General features: G+C 45.8%; 1 protein-coding gene across 2 annotated transcripts in view; it reads left to right on the top strand.

Annotated features, from left to right (window-relative positions):
• LOC144683742 (exocyst complex component 1-like) overlaps positions 1 to 19,726 on the top strand; it is a 141,315-nt gene that overhangs the window by 65,715 nt on the left and 55,874 nt on the right. For both annotated transcript variants that reach the window (XM_078547083.1, XM_078547084.1), the window contains exons 7-9: positions 1,641 to 1,750; positions 6,740 to 6,889; positions 15,962 to 16,064. In XM_078547083.1, coding sequence (XP_078403209.1) covers positions 1,641 to 1,750; positions 6,740 to 6,889; positions 15,962 to 16,064 — 363 coding nt within the window. The remainder of the gene's footprint in view (positions 1 to 1,640; positions 1,751 to 6,739; positions 6,890 to 15,961; positions 16,065 to 19,726) is intronic.

Below are 19,726 nucleotides of genomic sequence, written 5' to 3'. Positions count from 1 at the left end.
ATCCTGTGAAGTGCTTTGAAATGTCTTGAAGTTGTGGAAGGTGTATATAAATGAAACTCCTTTCTTTCCTCTTCCTCAATACCTTGCTCAGTAGCTTTCCTTTGCACCAGAACTGGGAATGCTTGATGGTCTGGGTGTCAGTTAGAAAAGGTATTCCATTCCCTGGCACAAAGAGCCTTCATCTTGATGAGCACAAATTACACAAAAAGCTCCATCGTTAATTTTTTTTAAAAATGAACATTAGGCCTGGAGAGTCCAGGCTGCAGTCCTTCATTTGTGCAATGCTGCATGATCTTAGCCAGGGCAACAATGGATATGCTACATTTGTCTTATGCGCCAGTTGACTAAGGCGAGGTGAAACTAACTAAGTCCATAGTCCTGATTGATATTCACAGCTGAAAAGTGTGAATGTGTTGCTGTTGAGTGTAAACACAGTTGGACTCAACTGTGATGCATCACATAGTTAAATAATTTGCTGATGCTCATCAACTAAGTATTAAGTTTTGCTGGGAGTAGATATTTCAAATCAGAAAGGATATGACATACCTTTCACAGTTAATGTAAAAATATTTTGGTGGGCTTTTGTAAGTCTGTCAAGGTGAACAATGATTCTGTTGGGGACTGGAATAGTTGGCCATACCAAACACTGCTGAATAAATCTGGGTTAGATGTAGTATTTTCAGTTATTGCAGCATTTTTCTTTTCACATAAATGGGATTTCTGGCATTAGTTGCCGTTTGTGATATACTATACATCTGCAGCATTTGCTTTATGGTCTGTGGTTACAATTTTGTTTGGCTATGAAACAACTGCAAACAGTAATGTGGTCTAGTGCAGGAAGTTTCCACATTTTACTTATTTTCATATTTAGTGTCTTCCCATATTCACAGATAGAAATAAAGATAGTCCAGCTGAGCTCAGAAGTGCAGACTAATCATCAGTAGACCTCCCCTGAATTCTTCTCACTGGGACAGAACTCCAACAGTGACATTTCAGTGGTGGTGGAAATAAAACTAGATTTTACCTGGCCTTTTCTCTGTTAGCACCACCACGGAAAGGAAAAATGAGGTGGGCTTATATTACTGTTAACTCACAAACTTCCTCCTTCATTTTTTTGGAGCCCCAAGGTGGGAAAATCATACCCGCACTGGTATTAATAGCTTAACGTGTTGCTGGTCACTATCAGTGGACACACATCACAAGTGATATTGTCATGACAACTTTTCAGAGTAGAATACAAGCTGTAGAACAACACAGTAAAAGCTGATGTAACCCTAAACTGTATAATAATTCCCTGACTCTAAACCCTAAATAGTTAATAACAAGCACACTGAATACTGATTCATCACAATGATTCATTTTTATACTTTCACTGGCACAGTAAGAAAAGGAATTTCCCATTTAGCAATAGCTGCCATTTGAAGATTTTCATTAGGCAGTTGTTGCAGGATTGTAATATTCCAGGTAAACAATGCTGCAAGCTTTTGTTTAACATTAGAAAAGTTGTGCCAGGCATTCATTTTTAATCCACTGTTTAAGACAAAAAAAAGCCTAGGTTTGTGAAATAACTGAAATAGTATTACCAATCATATAGTTATTAGCAGCAATTCAAACTACCTTTAAAACTCTGGTTTTATTAGGCCATCGGAAACTGCAAAGTGTGGTAGAACAATTAATAAAGTTTGAAAACTTGCGGCAGCTATTTGAAAGTCGATTCATACGGCATATTAACGCTATGTTTGTATTACAGGTAAGTTCAATGCTAAGTAATGTAGCTTGCTGTTTTTTGTGGTAAAATCTGGTAACAAAGACTTTGTAAAGCTTACAGTGTTATAAACAGTAGCTTCAAGAGTATAATAATTTCCAGTTGTTGATATTTATTTGGGGGAGAGTTCATCAGATACTCCTGAAACCAGAAACCCGAGCAAAATAAATCAAATGCATTGAGCATATTGTCTGTTTTGTTGGCTGTATCAGTCTGGAATATCAGCTTGATCTAACATTTCTTTACCAGAGTTGATTAGATGCAGATATGGAGGTAAGCTCATCACAAATTGACTGTATCTAGAAACCATTTGCTTTCTCTTCTGTTAATGAAATGTTTCTCATTTCTTCTTGCTGAATGAGTCCTAACACAAGTAATCTGCAACTAAATCTTCTACATCAAACGTCCAGCTGACATTAAAAAAGACTGAGTATCTGCCTGTATTTTTTATCGTTTGGAATTGCTGAGATTAGATAGTCATTGTTAGTTCACTCCCTAGTTATAGCATTGATTCAAGCAGACGAATTGGCCGAAAATAGATCAGTTCATTATGACATTGGGTGGAATCGTTCCAGATTTGCACTAAATGCGGTAGCAGGGGTGAAAAACAATGTTTTACCCGGCAGTTGCAATGGCAGATTTTTGTGCCATATCGTCCCCCTCCTGGCGCGTCCCAGCTCATTAAAAATGCATTCATGGGAAACACGCTGGATCGCTGGTAAGTGGACTTGGATTTGCCCGCCTCGCCATGACCTCAGCTCTTCCGTGCTCCGGGCACCATATTTAAAGTGCACCAGGGCGCAGCCTACTTCATGTCTACAGACCAGGATTGCTCCAGGCGACAGATGGCCCTGAAAGCAAAGGTGACGGCAGCCCTCTCTCTGCAGCGCCTGCTGGACGCAGTGGAAGGCCACCGCAAACTCCTCTACACCCTCTGTGACTGCAGGATGTCCACCAGAGTCGCCAATCCAGCCTGGGAGGTAGTGGCAGCAATGATCAGTGCCAACAGAGTACAGAGGAGGTCAGCCATCCAGTGCAGGAAGAGGATGAAAGCTCTCATCTACTCTGCCAGGGTAAGTCAACCACCTCATCACTCTCAACACTTACTCCCAAACCCATCAAATATCCACAGTAATCTCACACCTCAAGGGACAACACCACTAACTCTCAGACACATCCCCAGATCTCCATCAGACTCATATCCTCTGGAGCTTGCGGCCCCATCCAGTCCATGTCTCCGTTCGCCACACAAATATTCCACACACTGGCATGTGTCCTGTTCACACTCACTCCACCTGTTTTCTTGCAGGAGAAGCTGGCACACAATAGGCGCGAGAGGTCCTGGACCGGGGGTGGAGTGACCGATATTAGGCCCCTCACTCACTTTGAGGAGCATGCCATCGTGTTGACTGGTGAGGACATGGACCTTGCCTGCGGTGATGGTGTGTTCGATGGTGAACACCCACGTGAGGATCCTGCACCAGATCATCCCTCTCTTAATGCAACTGTGTGCTCTCTCTCCTGTTTTTGACTCTGCCATGCACTAATTATCTTTACTTTGGTTCACAGGGAGCTCTGCCAAGTGACCGATGCCTTCAGCCAGCCAGTCCCTTAGCTCCATCCAGGTCCTTGCCTCCAGTGGTGATGACACCTCCTCCATTGAAGAGCTGGAAATAAGCAGCCTGGAAACCAGTCACAGCACTTACCCACACCCTGCACCAGTGCAGAGAAACACACCTTGGTGGGACCTAGATCTAGAGCAGGCTCAGGTTAACAATCTGGTGGTCACCGCACAGACAAGTGTCCGCAGCAGGAGGAGGCAAGTTCAGCTGAGCTCCCTGGCGCACAGGGCTTCTGGGGAAGAGGCATCTGTGACGTCCAAGTCAGATGACAAGCCTCTGGTTTTGAGCTTCCAACTCATCGTGGAGAGTCATTAGAAGGTGGGGAAACATCACGCAGAACCTGTTGCAAATTGGCACGCGAGTCGGAGGAGTGCGTCCGCCTGCTCTCTGATGAAGTGGTACCCATATTTGTGCACATGGAGGTCTCCATGGAAAGTATGGCGAATGCCATGATGACCCCGGTCTAGCAGAATGCGGAGATGCTCACAGACCTGCACTCCATCATGGTAGCCGTGGGTGAGTCCCTGCCGTGGCTAGCGAGAGGGAAACGGGGCACCACAATGTCCCTCCAGGTGCTCCTTCCCCTCAAGGAGTCAGGCCAGGGCCTCGAGCACCCAAAGGGAGGAGGAGCGGCAGCTGGACAACCTTGGGTCATCCACTCAGGAATCTCAGAGGCTATCCGATCCCTCCGAGTCCCCTTTGCCTGTGAACCCCCCCTCAACCTCATCCTCTGTCACCACAGAGGGAGCAGCTCGCCTGCAGGAGAACAGCCAATGCAAGCCAGGGCTCTTAAGGCCTCAGCTCTCCTGAGGACACACGCCAAAGTCATCATAGGCAACAGGGCCGACCATTGCACAGGCTGTCTCCACCCCTGCTCCGGATGTCAGGGCAGCACCTAGAAGAAGTGGTAGACCTTGTAAAGTTAAGAAATTCTGATCACAAATGGCTACATGGCTGAACACATTTTGTCACTTTATACTCTGAAAATATATTCAACTTCACTGAATAATGTGTAATGTTGTCTTCAGCTTCATTTACAGGCTTCGTGAGTCCTCCCCCTGCAGTTCAACTGCACGCTGCCTCCCCATGAGTGATTCTGGAGGGAGAAGCATGTGTATGTGACAGGGCCTTTAGAGCCTTGTGCAAGCATTCTCCCACACACGCAGAGCCTTCATGCATCACATTCAACTCACTGTCCCGAGCATTTTCAATGCTGCCTGGTGGAGCTCTCTTTCAGTTGTCCATCTGAGCTGACCTGCATATCTGCCAAAGATTGCACTCTCATGCAGCACCTGTGCCCATCCAACACACGGCTCAGCTCACTTTCGATTTGCACATCATGGTATTCATTAAGTTTTTGATTAGCCGCCCTCCCCCAGTTACCCATGTCCTTTCCCCCATCACAGTCCACTCCCCTGGCATCAACTTCCACCTCCCCAGCATTACCCTACAGCTAAAACCTTGTCATTCCAGAATGTCCAGGTGAGTGTGCACATTCCCTACCTTCCTGAAAATCCCGCCCCCATTCACATTGATCTCTCTGACCTCCTTTCCACCCCCAGGGTCTGTGTTTGCCTCCATGTCCCCAGCAACTACCCTCACGCCCCTTCTACTGGCACCGAAGCAGCCTCACCCTCCCACCCTACCGGTTCCCCCCACCCCTCTCTCTCACCATTCCATCCTACCATGCCACTCTGTGTTTGCTTCCCAGGAGGCAGTCATTGACTTCCCCTTGCACATTCACCTGTTCATTCCACCCTCCCCTTACTCCTTCCTCCACCCTTACCCCCTCCCCCCTTTGAACTCCCTCCCCCCAGACACCGTCCGCCCTCTGCACTCCCTCCTTTCCCCGGACGCCTTCCCCACTCCGAACTCCATCCTTTCTTGGACACCTTCCTCCCTCCGAACACCCTCCCTCGCACCTTCCTCCCCCCTTTACACCTACTTTCCCATGCACCGTTCTCCCTCCCAACCTCGCCCACACTGACACCTTCGCGCGCCACCCCTTGCAGCTTACCTGTCTGACACCTTTGCCCCGATTCCAGCTTCCTCTCCCACTCACACCTTGATCTTCCCTCACCCCCACCACTTTGCCTATCATCCATACCAGTCCATGGTAAAGTCTGTGAAGATCCAAAGAAGGCCCGAAGCACCAACGGAGACTGTGGAATTTGATCCCATGGGTGAAGTCAGTGAAATTCTGAAGCCTCAGTGAAGTCAAAGGTGCTGCGTGGATACTTCCCACCTTCCGAGAGCTGCTTCGCAGCGGAGCCATGTGCATAAGGATCTGCCCAGCATGCTATGCACGTGTTCCTCCAGGGTCCGGCAACTGTAGGGCTCCAGCATCTTCTACTCCCCGGATGTCTGCAATCTCAGCAAGGCCCTAAAGATAAATCCCGATTTATGCATGCCATGCTTGTCCAGACGTATTCTGGGCCGGCATGTTTTCCCGCCAGCATAACGGTAAATTGGGTGTGGGGGGACAATTCCAGTCTGGCTTTACTTTGCATCCCATTAGCAGGATGCAAATAGAGTTCACACCAGCCTGCAACGGGATTCGTGACCCGCCATGGCGAACACCATGGGATGATCCCGCTGTGATTGCACGCCAGCATGAAACTGATTTCTGTCCCTCCTGCCAAATTATCCTCCCGCCCACCGTGATACCTGCCGCCAGCTGGAGCGGAAAGTTCCGGCCATTATTAGCAACAATATTTGTTAGTCTCTGCAGATTTTTTACATTCTTGCACCAAAGTACTAAACATGATAGACTAAGACCTGTTTTCTTTTCATTAAATATTTCCATCAATTTTCTCCCCTTCTGAAGAGTTTGACTCTTTGTTGGCAGATGGTTCCACTGAATGTTGATTACTCTCCAGCTGTCAACTAAATTGGGCATTATTCGTGATAGCCGAGTTATTCTGGGGTATAATCCATGTATGCTGGCAGCCAGTATTAATGGCTGAACCTTGTGAATGTCTATTCGTGAACAACTTCAAACACCGATTCCACATATCACTCATGAACAGGAATCGTGGATGACATTTTTTCTTTCCCTTCGAGATGCTGTGCCACATTAAGTTGTTGTATCCCTTTTGCTAACTTGGCTGAGACCAACTAACTTGGTATGCATCAGAAATTGAAGCTGGGATCTCTTGATCTAGATGGTTTATTTACTGATGAAACCAAATGTCACTGCTTTGATATTTCTTTCTTTTGGTATTTTCATTTATGCAGTCTAATAGTTTGGTTTGAAATACTCATAAATTGAGGGATGGGGTTAACTGAGTGATTTAATTTATGTTGTTAAATGTTCTGTAGCCTTAAAAATGTTATTTCTATTGTGTTTAAGGGAAATGAGCAAAGCATTAGCTTGATGCAACAATCTGGAGAGCTAATCTTCCCCAACCATAAGCTTTATCAGGATGAATTATTGCCATATAGCCCTCTAATGGCTTGGATAAAAAACAACAGCCCTGCTATTTTTGCTGATTTATCTAAGGTATGTTTCTTGGCTGTCAGAAAGTGGCCTGCAAGGTTTATAGACTGGAAATTTCTGTTGGCAGTACTGATGCACGATTTCTTAACTTGGTTATTTGATGTTTTGACATTAACTTCTTTGTAATAAATTGGGTAATGCCTCTGTTAAAATCGAAGAGACATAAGAAAACATTTGGCCATATAAGCTTACCAGAAAACATTAGGGGCAGAATTTTACATCCCATGGGTGGGCGCGCGTCTGACCCGATCGGGCGTAAAATAGCACACATTGACGTCGGTGAGCATCCCGTCGACATCGTACACACACTCGATATTTCGCTCGGCAGTGGGTGCCAGAGTCACGCGCGCCATTAATTAACAGGCCACTTAAGGCCATTAACAGTCCAGTTAACGGCGATTTTTCATTGCCAGTGCAATTTCGTGCTTGTCGCACAGGCAGACGGCCCGCCAACATTTTCAAAAACCTCATCCAAGGGCAGGATAAAAAGGGTCAGTAGCATTGCCAGAATGAGTGGTGAGGAGTTTGGTAGATAATTTGCTGCTGGTGACTTATTGGTACTTGGCAGCTTCATCTCTGTTCGAGGCTTCACTCTTAGCATTTCCAGGCTTCGTTTCAGGATTCCTTGGCATCTGCAAGGCCCCAGGAGGATTCAGACTGTGTGGATCCTTACAGGTATCAGACAGCTTTCCGTTACCCTGGTAATGGGGGTTGTGGTCTCCGCTGGTGGTACCACCTCTGAGGAGGAATCGAGGGGCAGAAGGGAAAGGAGGCCAAATGTCCCATTGTAGTTTCCAGGGGAGGGGCTTGTGAGAGGAGAGGCACAGGCACAAGTAGCGCAGGGCCAATAGGAAGTCCAAGGCAGAGGGGGCCGCAGAGGATACCACAATCCTGCCAGGGTTTACAGGCAGTGATGCAGCTACCTCAATATGTCTGAGGTGCAATGCCAAAGGAGGCTCCGCCTCTCAAGAGAGACTGTGACCTCCATTTGTCAGATGATTGGGCCTGAGATCAGCTCTGACTTTGTGGGGAGCACCCCATGCCAGTGGCTCTGAAAGTCACAGCAGCCCTCAACTTCTATGCCTCCGGCTTTTTCCAGGGTTCAGTGGGGGATCTGTGTGGAGTCTCCCAATCAGCCGTCCACAGTTGCGTCAAGTTAGTGACAGAAGTTCTCTGTTCAGGTGGATACTGACCTTTATTCTTTACCACATGGACGAGGCCAACTAGGCTGAGCAAGCCAGAGGCTTTGCAATGATTGCTGGGTTCCCCCGTGTCCAGTGTGCCATCGACTGCACACATGTGGCCATCAAGGCGCCAGCGAGTCAGCTGGATGCCTTCGTCAACAGGAAGGGATTCCACTCCATGAACGTGCAGATAGTGTGTGATCACAGGATGCAGATTCTACAAGCCTGTGCAAGGTACCCTGGCAGCTCCCATGATGCTTACATCCTCAGACACTCCCAGGTGCCGAGGCTCTTCAGTGCCCCAGCCCGACTGGGTGGATGGCTGCTGGGTGACAAGGGCTATCCGTTGAAGAGGTGGCTCATGACACCTCTCCGCCACCCAAGAACAGAGGTAGAGAAACGTTACAATAAGAGTCATGCCTCCACAAGGGCGGTGGTAGAGAGGACCATAGGTGTTAGAGTCATAGAGGTCTACAGCGCAGAAAAAGGCCCTTCGGCCCATCAAGTCTGTGCCGGTCAAACAAGTACCTGACTATCCTAATCTCATTTTCCAGCACCAGACCCATAGCCTTGTATGCCATGGCATAGCAAGTACACATCCAAATACTTCTTAAATGTTATAAGGGTTTTTGCCTCTACCACCCTTTCAGGCAGTGAGCTCCAGATTCCCACCACCCTCTGGGTGAAAAAATTCTTCCTCACATCCCCTCTAAACCTCCTGCCCCTTATCTTAAATCTATACCCCTTGGTTATTGATCCTTCCATCAAGGGGAAAATTTCCTTCCTGTCTTCCCTATCTATGCTTCTTTATACACCTTTATATAACTTTATACACCTCAGTCATGTCCCCCCCTTAATCTCCTCTGCTCCAGGGAAAATAACCCCAGTCTATCCAACCTCTCCTCATAACTAAAGCTCCCCAGCCCAGGCAACATCCTGGTAAATCTCCTCTGCACTCTCTCTAGTGCAATCACATCCTTCCTATAAAGTGGATTCCAGAACTGCACGTAATACTCTAGCTGTGGCCTAACCAGCATTTTTTAGTTCCAGCATAACCTCCCTGCTCTTATATTCTATGCCTCAGCAAATAAAGGCAAGTATCCCATATGCCTTCTTAACCACCTTATTTACTGTCCCACTACCTTAGGGGACCGGCGGACATGCACACCAAGGTCCTTCTGATCCTCGGTACTTCCTAGGGTCCTACCATTCATCATGTATTCCCATGCCTTGTTTGCCCTGCCCAAGTGCATCACCTCACACTTATCTGGATTAAATTCCATTTGCCACTGATCAGCCCACCTGACCAGCCCGTCTATATCCTCCTGTAATCTAAAGCTATCCTCCTCACTATTAACCACCCCACCAATTTTCGTGTCATCCGCGAACTTACTGATCAACCCTCCTACGTTCAAGTCTAAATCGTTTACATATATCACAAGTAGCAAGGGTCCCAACACAGATCGCTGTGGAACCCCACTGGACACAGGCATCCAGTCATAAAAACACCCCTCAACCACCACCCTCTGCTTCCTGCCACTCAGCCAATTCTGGATCCAATTTGCCAAATTGGCTTGGATCCCATGGGCTCTTACCTTCGTTATCAGTCTCCCATGCGGGATCTCAGCAAAAGCCTTACTGAAGTCCAAGTAGACTACGTCAAATGCATTGCCCTCATCTACACACCTGGTCACATCTTAAAAAAATTCAATCAAATTGGTCGGACATGACCTCCCCTTAACAAAACCATGCTGACTGTCCTTGATTAATCCCTGCCTCTCCAAGTGTAGGTTAATTCTGTCCCTCAGAATTGCTTCCAATAGTTTCCCCACCACTGAGGTTAGAGTGACTGGCCTGTAGTTCCCTGGTTTATCCCTTCCTCCCTTCTTGAATAATGGTACCACATTGAACATAAGAACTAGGAGCAGGAGTTGGCAATTCAGCCCCTCAAGCCTGCCCCGCCATTCAATATGATCATGGCTGATCTCATTTCGGCCTCAACTCCAATTTCCTGCCCTCTCCCCATAACCTTTCAACACGTTACTCATTAAAAATCTATCTCCTCCTTAAATTTATTCAGTGTCCCGTCGTCCACTGCACTCTGAGTAGTGAATTCCACAGATTCACGACCCTTTGAGAAAATTCCTGCTCATCTCTGATTTAAATCTACCACCCCTTAGCCTAAAACTATGGCCTCTCATTCTTGAATGCCCCACAAGGGGAAACATCTGCTCCACGTCTACTTTGTCTATCCCCTCTGGCATCTTATATACCTCAATTAGATCTCCCTTCATCTTCTAAACTCTAGCGAATATAGGCCTAAACTCCTCATAAGACAAGCCCCGCATCTCTGGAATCAATCTAGTGAATCTCCTCTGAACCGCCTCCAATGCAACTCTATCCTTCCTCAAGTAAGGGGACTAAAACTGTGCACAGTACTCCAGGAGCGGTCTCATCAATGCCTTGTATAGTTGCAACAACACTTCCCTATTTTTATACTCTATTCCTTTAGCAATAAATGCCAAAATTCCACTTGCCTTTCTTATTACCTGCTGTACGTGCATACTAGCTTTCAGCAATTCATTCATTAGGACACCCAGATCCCTCTGCACTGAAGCATTCTGAAGTTTCTCTCCATTTAAATAATAAGTCGCCTTTTTATTCTTCCGACCAAAATGGATACTTATCCACCTTAAACTCCATCTGCCAAATTTTGGCCCATTCACCTAACCTGTCCATATCCATTTGTAAATTTCTTATTTCTTCATTGCAACTTACTGTCCCACCTATTTTGGTGTCATCTGCAAATTTAGCTATAGTACCTTCTATCCCTGAATCCAAGTCATTAATATAGATTGTAAATAGTTGGGGCCCAAGGACCGAACCCTGTGGCACCCCACTAGTTACAGCTTGCCATCCAGAAAAAGACCCATTTATCCTGACTCTCTGCTTTCTGTTGGTTGGCCAATCCTCTATCCAAGCTAATATATTACCCCTAACTCCGTGTGATCTTATCTTGTGTATTCATCTTTTGTGCGGCACCTTATCAAAGGCCTTCTGGAAGTCCAGATATATTACATCTACAGGATCCCCATTATCCACTTTGCTTGTCACATCTTCAAAGAACTCTAGCAAATTAGTCAAACACGATTTACTCTTCATAAAACCATGCTGACTCTGATGGATTGCATTTTGACTTTCCAAATGCCCCATTACTACTTCCTGAATATTGGATTCTTACAATTTCCCAATGATAGACGTTAAACTAACTGTTCTATAGTTTCCTACTTTCTGCCTCCCCCGCCCCCCCACCCCCCTTTTTTTGAATAAGGGTGTTATATTAGCATTTTTCCAATCCTCTGGAACCTTTCCAGAATCCAGGGAATTTTGGGATATTATAGCTAATGCATTCCCTATCTCCACTGCCACTTCCTTTTAAGACCCTGGGATGTAGGCCATCAGGTCCTGGGGACTTGTCACCCTTTAATCCCAGTAGTTTGCTCAGTACTTTTTCTCTCGTGATGGTGATTGTTGTACTTTTCCTCTAGTGATGATGATAGGCTGTCCTCCAGTCCTCTGGCACCACTCCTGTGGCCAGAGAGGTATTGAAAATTATTGCCAGTGCTCCTGCTATTTCCTGCCTTGCTTCACTCAACAGCCTGGGATACATTTCATCCGGGCCTGGAGATTTATCTACTTTTAAGCCTGCCAGATCACTTAGAACCTCCTCCCTTTCTATGCTAATTTTATTTAATTATATCACAGAAATTCTGCCTGATTTCCATACCCACATCGTCCCTCACTTGTGAACACCGACACAAAGTATTCATTTAGAACCCTACCTACATCTTCCGGCTTCACACACAAATTACCACTATGGTCCTTAATGGGCCCTAATCTTTCCCTAGTTATCCTCTTACTCTTAATGTACTTGTAATATAGCTTTGGATTTTCCTTTATTTTACCTGCCAATGTTTTTTCTTGGCACCTTTTTGCTCTCCTAATTTCCTTTTTAAGTTCCCCCCTACACATTGTATACTCCTCAAGGGCTTCTGCTGTTTTGAGTCCTCGGTATCTGCCATAAGCCTTCTCAAGATGCGCTTCCGATGCCAGGATTGTTCGGGAGTGCACTACAATACCCCCCAGAATGGGTGTCACTGATAGTGGTTGCACGCTGCACTCTCCACAATCTGGCACTGACAAGGGGGGAACCCACTGGAGGAAGAGGATCTTGACAGCTGCACAGGCCGCAGATGATGAGTCCAGTAGTGAGTCAGAAGAGGAGCACCGGGAGGAGAACGCTGAGGGCATGGAGGTAGACCTCGGTAAATTCCAGGAAGGCAGGGATACCAGGGACGCATTGATCCAACACTCCTCCAGCTAGGCTACCAAAAATCAGCTTCAACCACATGCTAGGGCTGCAGCCTCCATCCCAGACGCCAAAAGGACCCTTTCATTTGAACACAACACAAAGAACACTCCGTGCCTGTGCAATAAAGTTCAGAGCCACTTATGTCCAGCATTACATACTGACATACCCTGCACCAATAAAATAAAAAGGTGAAGCATACTCAGTCCATGATGATATGTGAAGTGCCCTCACCAATGTGCACCAAGATACTAATCACTGAGCTAATGCCCACCGAGGTGTTGGTATCTGCGCTGGTGCCCGCTTCAGAGAGCAGGTGTGACGCAGCTGTAACAGAGGTTCGATGGTCCTCCGGCATCAGGGGTGGCCCTTCAGAGCGAACGCCTGCTGGCAAATCTAAACGTGAGAACAAGGGCATGTCATTAGTTAAAGTCATCAGGTTGTCACTGTGCAAGCCAGGTACCCTGGTGAGACAATGGAGATCTGCATCACGATGCCATCATCTTTCAATGACCAATGGGGACTCCAGGTTTGAGGATCGCATCAATGAAGACACTACACTAGAATGGTTGCACAATCCGAAACACTCACTTCTGTGCACTACATTCTTACCTTTGTCTGGCACCCTGCCTCTCCACACCCAGTTGCACATGGAGCTTGAGCTCCAGGGTGTCTTGCTCTAACCTGCTGAGCAGCAGGAGGTTGGGCTGCCCTCCACCTGTACATGCCCTCTGTGCCTGGTTATGGCTTGTCTTCCCCTGAAAGAACAGAGGAGCATTGATTAGTCCACTCTACCTTCAGCACCATTGCAGCCTGGCCAACTCCAGCTGAGGAACACCTCACAGGGCACACCCGAGTCATGGCCCTCGAGCTGCAAGGTACTCAGTTCAAGCAGCCAGGGTCATCCCCTTGGCCAGCTCTAGCATCATTGACAGTTGGCACTCAGACTCTAGCACCCCTGAAGTCCGTGGGGGGACAACCTTAACACTACTGCACACTGACCCATGCCAACATGGTACTCACCCTTCCTGAGTGCAGCAAGTCATTGAAGTGCTTCCAGCACTGCACCCATGTGTACCGCACCACATCTTGGCTGCTCACCATTGCTGCCACCTCTTCCTTTGCCCTCTTGGTGAGGTGCGGTGGCTGCCTCCTCCCATGCTCCAGGAGGATGGCAAAGCACTCGTCGGAAAAGTGGAGGGGCCGAGTGCCCACCCAACCTGCCCTCCTACCTGCCGTGTCCAGCTGCACTTGACTCCATTGGGAATGCTGAACACACATCCTTCCGGGGCTGCCTGGGCAGTTTTAGATAGAGTACCAGAAAAGATACAGAAAGAAAAAAATACATTTTTAAAAATCTCCAACAATTATTAAAATCTGAAAGAACGAGCCTTCACGTTTCTTAAAGTGAGTATCTGAAAGGTTATTTGGCAGTGATTAAAACTATGATGCCTTTAAATACACTTTTAAACCGGCCACCGGGTCGCCATTGGACCTGGCAACCAACAGGCCACCACCCGCCCTTTCCCAGACAGTGCCGAGCCGCGTTTCACGCTGGGAGGGCCTTAATTAGCCTGCCAGTGTGAAATCGCGATAGGGGGCTGACCGCAGGTGGTGGACTGTTTCCCGGCCGCTCCCAGGCCTGCCCACCATGCCTCAAAATCCTGCTCGATGGCCTGTCCATTCCAGTGTATTTAAAGGCATCATAGTTTTAATCACTGCCAAATAACCTTTCAGATACTCAGAGTTAACTTTAAGAAACGTGAAGGCTCGTTCTTTCAGATTTTAATAATTGTTGGAGATTTTTAAAAATGTATTTTTTTCTTTCTGTATCTTTTCTGGTACTCTATCCAAACTTTCTTTCTCTCTATTTCACTATTCGTACTTCATTTCACATTAAATTAATTATTCTAACAGGCACTTTCTGGTTCAGACTCTACATTGCTCATTAACGATTCTTTAGTCTGATTGATTAAGGAGATACACAGGTTCTTGCCCTTTACACAGGTGCCAGATAGATTTTCTCCATGATTGGCTGACAGGAACTTCCAGTACAAAAGCCCATAAGATTGCTATGGACAGATAAAAGTGTAACAAAACGCTGATTGCAAAATCCTGTGAAATAAGTGTTCATCCACTAATCTTGCAAACAGTAATTGCTAGCCCATATATTTAAATTGATTTCATTTATTTATTTCCTTAAATTTGCAGCTATTAATATGTAAACCACTATTGAAAATTATTTATATATTTCCTGATGGAAGAAGATAGGGAGCCTACATGAACTGGCTCCTATAAAACCCAGATTTATAAAGAAAGCAGATTATGCATTACCAATGGGGCTTTTTTCAAAGTTAATGACCATTCCAGTGCTTGAAACTGCCTTTTCCAAAACACAGCATGATTACATGTGCTTTCCCTGTTGCTGCTCAAGCTCAGAATGATTACTTTATTAGATTACAAATCATCTTGTAGGACAATACTATAATTCAGAATAAGTTCAATTTCAGAAGAAATTAACAATTCAGAGCAGTTCAGGAAATTTAGTTTATACACCATTAGTTGTCTAATGGTCAACAAGTGACATTCCTCTGGAAAAGGGAATGTAAGATAAATGATATCTCCTTTGAGCTGTTTTGAGGAATAGCCTTTAGGAGGTGAGGAACACAATATCATGAGCAGCAGTAGGGGGCTAGGGGAGCCAGTCATACCCGTTCAATAAAGGGTGACAGAGTAGCCCTGAAGAATGAGTGGAGTCTGCAGCCATTGCAAGTCAGCGGAAAGCAAGGCAAAGTAAAGGTCATTCAGAGAAAAACCCAGAGCAGGATGGAAATCAGCAGCAGCAGATCTACTCTGAAGTGAAATTTCCTGTCAGAGGAGCAGGAACAGACCTGGCACGAGAATACAATTTCTATAGGAAATAGCAGTGATGGTGTAGGCCACTGTAAGGTCCAGACACCAGTGGAGGAATGGACTTTAACACGGGAGATGGTGGATTTCCACGTAAGGCCTACACAACTGAAAAAAAAGCTGAAAGATAAACACTGCATTGAAGTACAGTCAGAAGCTTAGCAAGTAACAGCAACAGTTGTGGGCTGTTGGCTAAAAAAGGTTGTCTTAAAACTTGAAGTGACTGAGTAGCAGAGCAAAGTCATGATTGTCTATTCTTACAGGGAGCAAAGTAATCCAGGAGTTTGGAAAGTAAGTTTGAGCAATGATTGTCCACAGATGTAATTGCAATTTAAAAAGCTCAATTAAGAAGCCGCCAGCACCTGAGCCACCTTACCAGTTTAGGTGGGAGACTGGCAACAACTGTTCATTCCACTGGATGGAAAGGACATGGGTCATCAACATTGCCTTTGAAATTGCTTGCATAATTTATATCTACAGATCCATACTGTGACTTAAATAAAATACAAGGAAAAATGTGTGAAACACTATAAAATTACATTGAAATTGCTCCTGATAAATGTTATAATCTCCCTTCTCTCAATTTTTATTCACTGTGTTGCTTTTAATCAGGTATATGCAGAAAACATTAGAAAACTTTATGACAAACAAACCAAAGAATTTTTTGATCTGGTGAAGTTTAGACTGACTGGAATAAAAGAAGGCATGAGATTCAGTAAGTATTCTTAAAGTGACAAGCTACAAAACTGAAAACTCATTGTTAAATAACAGCACAATAAAGCGTACAGAAAATACTTAGCATAGCTTTGCTCACGGGTAATCTGGGCTCTGAAACACAATTGTAATGTTTGGCTGCCAGTTTAGCCTATCCCTTTAAAGCCATTTCTCTGAAGTAGGCAAATTCAGGTAATTGTGCCTGGTTATAAACTGCTCATGTTGTTCACAAGCCAAATGTAATTGTTTTTAAATTACAGTTTCCAGGCAGTGACTATTTTCTCTTTTTTATAAAACAATAGTTTTGCATCTGAAGCAAAATGTCATTCCTTGCCTTCAGAAAAGTTTGATAGATGTGTGTTAGACACAAGGGCCAGGATTTTCCAGTCGTCAGTCGGGCTCGGCGGGCAGGCCCGGGAGCAGTCGGGAAGCCAACCGCCACCCACGATTTCACACTGGCTGGCCAATTAACAGCCAGCCAGCGTGAATTGCACGCTGCAGTGCTCAGCACTGCCGAGGTGGGGGGGGTGGAGGAGGGCAAGCGCAGAAGTTTGCGTATGCGCGTGGGTGTGCGCAGTAAAAGCTCCCTGAAGCACAGAGCTGCCTCAGGGAGCTGAAGATTTTTAAAATAAAAAATAAAGATATCAAAAATAAAAAATAAAGATATTAAAAATGACTCTGTCACATGAGCAGGGACATGTTAGAGATGAGCGCAAAAAGTTTTTTTTGGATGAAACCTCATGCTGCCCGCAAATGCAAAGGCCGCTTGGCCTTTTTGCCCACCCACCAACCAAACTGGTGTGCTGCCAACTCCTGCGTGTGCCCACCGACCGGGACATTCACCCGACGTCATTGCATGTCATTTTACACTCATTCAGGTCGGATGCATGCCCACCCGACGAGTGCAATATTCTGCACAAGAATCTGCATTATATAAAGCAGATTTTACTACGGGTCTGAGGTTACATTGTTGAAGGCATTTAAAACACAAAAACAAACCAGAGTAATAGTTATGAAAAGGTGAAGAGATTGTAGAATTGGAGGGGTAAATAAGTAGATAGCTTATCCATCTCAGCTTCCTCCTGAGGTCAACACCATTATAGACACCAGTCTTCAGACAATTTGATTCACTCTGCATGATATCCAGAAAAGGCTGAAGGCACTGGATGTAGCAAAGAAAGACTGTGGGCTAGATTTTCGTTCCTGAGGCAGGTAGCTTGAGTTGGGAAACTTTCTGCTCACCGCACCCTCCTTGAGAAAAAGTGCCCTGAATGGCACTTTTTTCACTCCAGGGGCGATATGTGCGCAGCGGGGGTGGGGTGGTGAGGGATGAAGTCAGGCCCATCGCCCCGATCACAGATTGGAGGCAGTCACAGAGGCTGCCAGGTGCTGAAGTGGGCTGTTCAAAGGGCCCACCTTTGTTTGCTTTCTGGGACTTTGCCCCAGTTGTTTACTTAAAGATTAGGCCTGCCAGCCCTCACCCTTCAACACGCCCCCCCCCCCCCACACCCCCATGGCCCTTTATGTCAACTTATCTATTATCCACCATGGGCAGAGGTGGTGGCATAGTGGTATTCTCACTGGACTAGTAATCCAGAGAGCCAGGGTAATGCTCTGGGGACCGGGGTTCGAAACCCACCATGGCAGATGGTAGAATTTGAATTCAATAAAATGTGAAATTAAAAGTCTAATGTGACCATGAAACTATTGCTGATTGCTGTACATCTGCAGTATGCCCTTTAGGGAAGGAAATCTTCTGTCCTTACCTGGTCTGGCCTACATGTGACTCCAGACCCACAGCAATGTGGTTGACTCTGAACAAGGGAAATTAGGGATGGGTAATAAATGCTGGCCTAGCCAGTGATGCCCACATCTCACAACCTAACAGCTGTACTAAGATGAATAAAATTCTAAATATCTATTAAAGACATCACTATATAAAAACGACACTCATTCATTAAAGCCCATTCAATACATTTAAATCCCCTTATAGAAACAAACTTTTGTATAGATAATCCCACAGCTAAACCTTTCATAACCTCTTTGAGCTGCCAATCAAACTGTGAACTTACAGTCCCCCATTGTGATAACGATAGATTGAGGTAAGTAGTCATGCATTAATAATGTTATGATGATAGCACTCAGAGTTATGTCAACAAACAGCTATTAAATTTGCAAGTTTTTCTCAACTCTCAGACACAGGCTGGCATTTCTTTTCAATTTGTAAGGGGGTGGGGATTTAAATGATTTGACAGCTTGACAGTTTTGTATATCTTTTTCGCCCTTTCCAAATATTTACATTTCCACCATAAAGTTGTTTAACATATACTGCGGATCGAGGCCATTCCTGGAGCAAAAATTGGGTCTGCTTGCACTGTGCACTGAGTTTAAATGGCCAAGGTGATTCATAATTCGTGTCTATGCGCCTCATGCTTCACTCCGTTTCCCCTATCAGTGAAAATGGGATCTGCTGGAAAGGAGGGGGGGGACTTCCGGATCTGGGTACTGTCCACCATTTTTAAAGGTGTGCACAGTCTCCACAACCCTGTGAAAATCTGGACTGATGTACCCCAACAAGACCCCAGCTCTACTACTTGTGCTCCAGAACTAGCGGCATCATTAGATAAACTGTTCCAGTACAGCTACAACACGGAAATCTAACTGACAATGTGGCAAATGGCCCAGGTGTATCCTGTCCCCAGAGAGCAGGAGAAATCCAATTGGGCCAACCACCGTCCCATCTCTAGTCCCAGTCTGCTCTCAGTCATCAGCAAAGTGACGGAAGGTGTCATCGACAAGGCTATCAAGTGATAACACTTACTTATCAACATCCTGCTCACTGATGCTCAATTTGTGTTCTTCCAGGACCACTTGACCCCAAACCTTGTTACAGCCTTGGTCCAAACATGGATAAAAGAACTGAATTCCAAAGGTGAGGTGAGAGTAACTGCCTTTGACATCAAGGCAGCATTTGACTGAGTGTGGCATCAAGGAACCTCAGTAAAAATGAAGTCAATGGGAATCAAGGGAAAACTCCCCACTGGCTGGAGTCTAACCTAGTACAAGGTTATGACTGTTGGAGGCCAATCAACTAACTCCCAGGACATCATTGCAGGAGTTCCTCGAGGTAAATTTAACCACCTTCAACTGTGGTTCATCAGCGACCTTTCCTCTATCATAGGGTCAACGCTATATCTCAACGGCATACTCCTGCTCTCTCCCCATACTCCTTGACACCTTTAGAGTCTAGAAATCTATCTATTTCCTTCTTAAATATGTTCAGGGCTTGACCTCCACAGCCCTCTGTGGTAGAGAATTCCACAGGTTCACCACCCTCTGATTGAAGAAATTTCTCCTCTTCTCAGTCCTTAATGGCCTACCCGGTATCCTGAGATTGTGACCCCTTGTTCTAGACCCCCAGCCAGAGGAAACATCATCCCTGCATCCAGTCTGTCCAGCCCTGTCAGAATTTTATACATTTCAATGAGATCTCCTTTCATTCTTCAAAACTCCAGTGAATACTGGCCTAGTTGGCCCAATCTCTCCTCATACGACAATCCTGCCATCCCAGAAATCAGTCTGGTGAGCCTTCGCTGTACTCTATCTAAGCATATCCTTCCTTTGGTAAGGAGATCAAAACTGTACACAATACTCCAGACATGG

The sequence above is a fragment of the Cetorhinus maximus genome, chromosome 8, assembly GCF_964194155.1.
Source record: "Cetorhinus maximus chromosome 8, sCetMax3.hap1.1, whole genome shotgun sequence".
Classification (NCBI taxonomy): domain Eukaryota; kingdom Metazoa; phylum Chordata; class Chondrichthyes; order Lamniformes; family Cetorhinidae; genus Cetorhinus; species Cetorhinus maximus.
The sequence above is the reverse complement of the archived record's forward strand: the minus strand, read 5'-3'. Positions and strand labels throughout refer to the sequence as shown.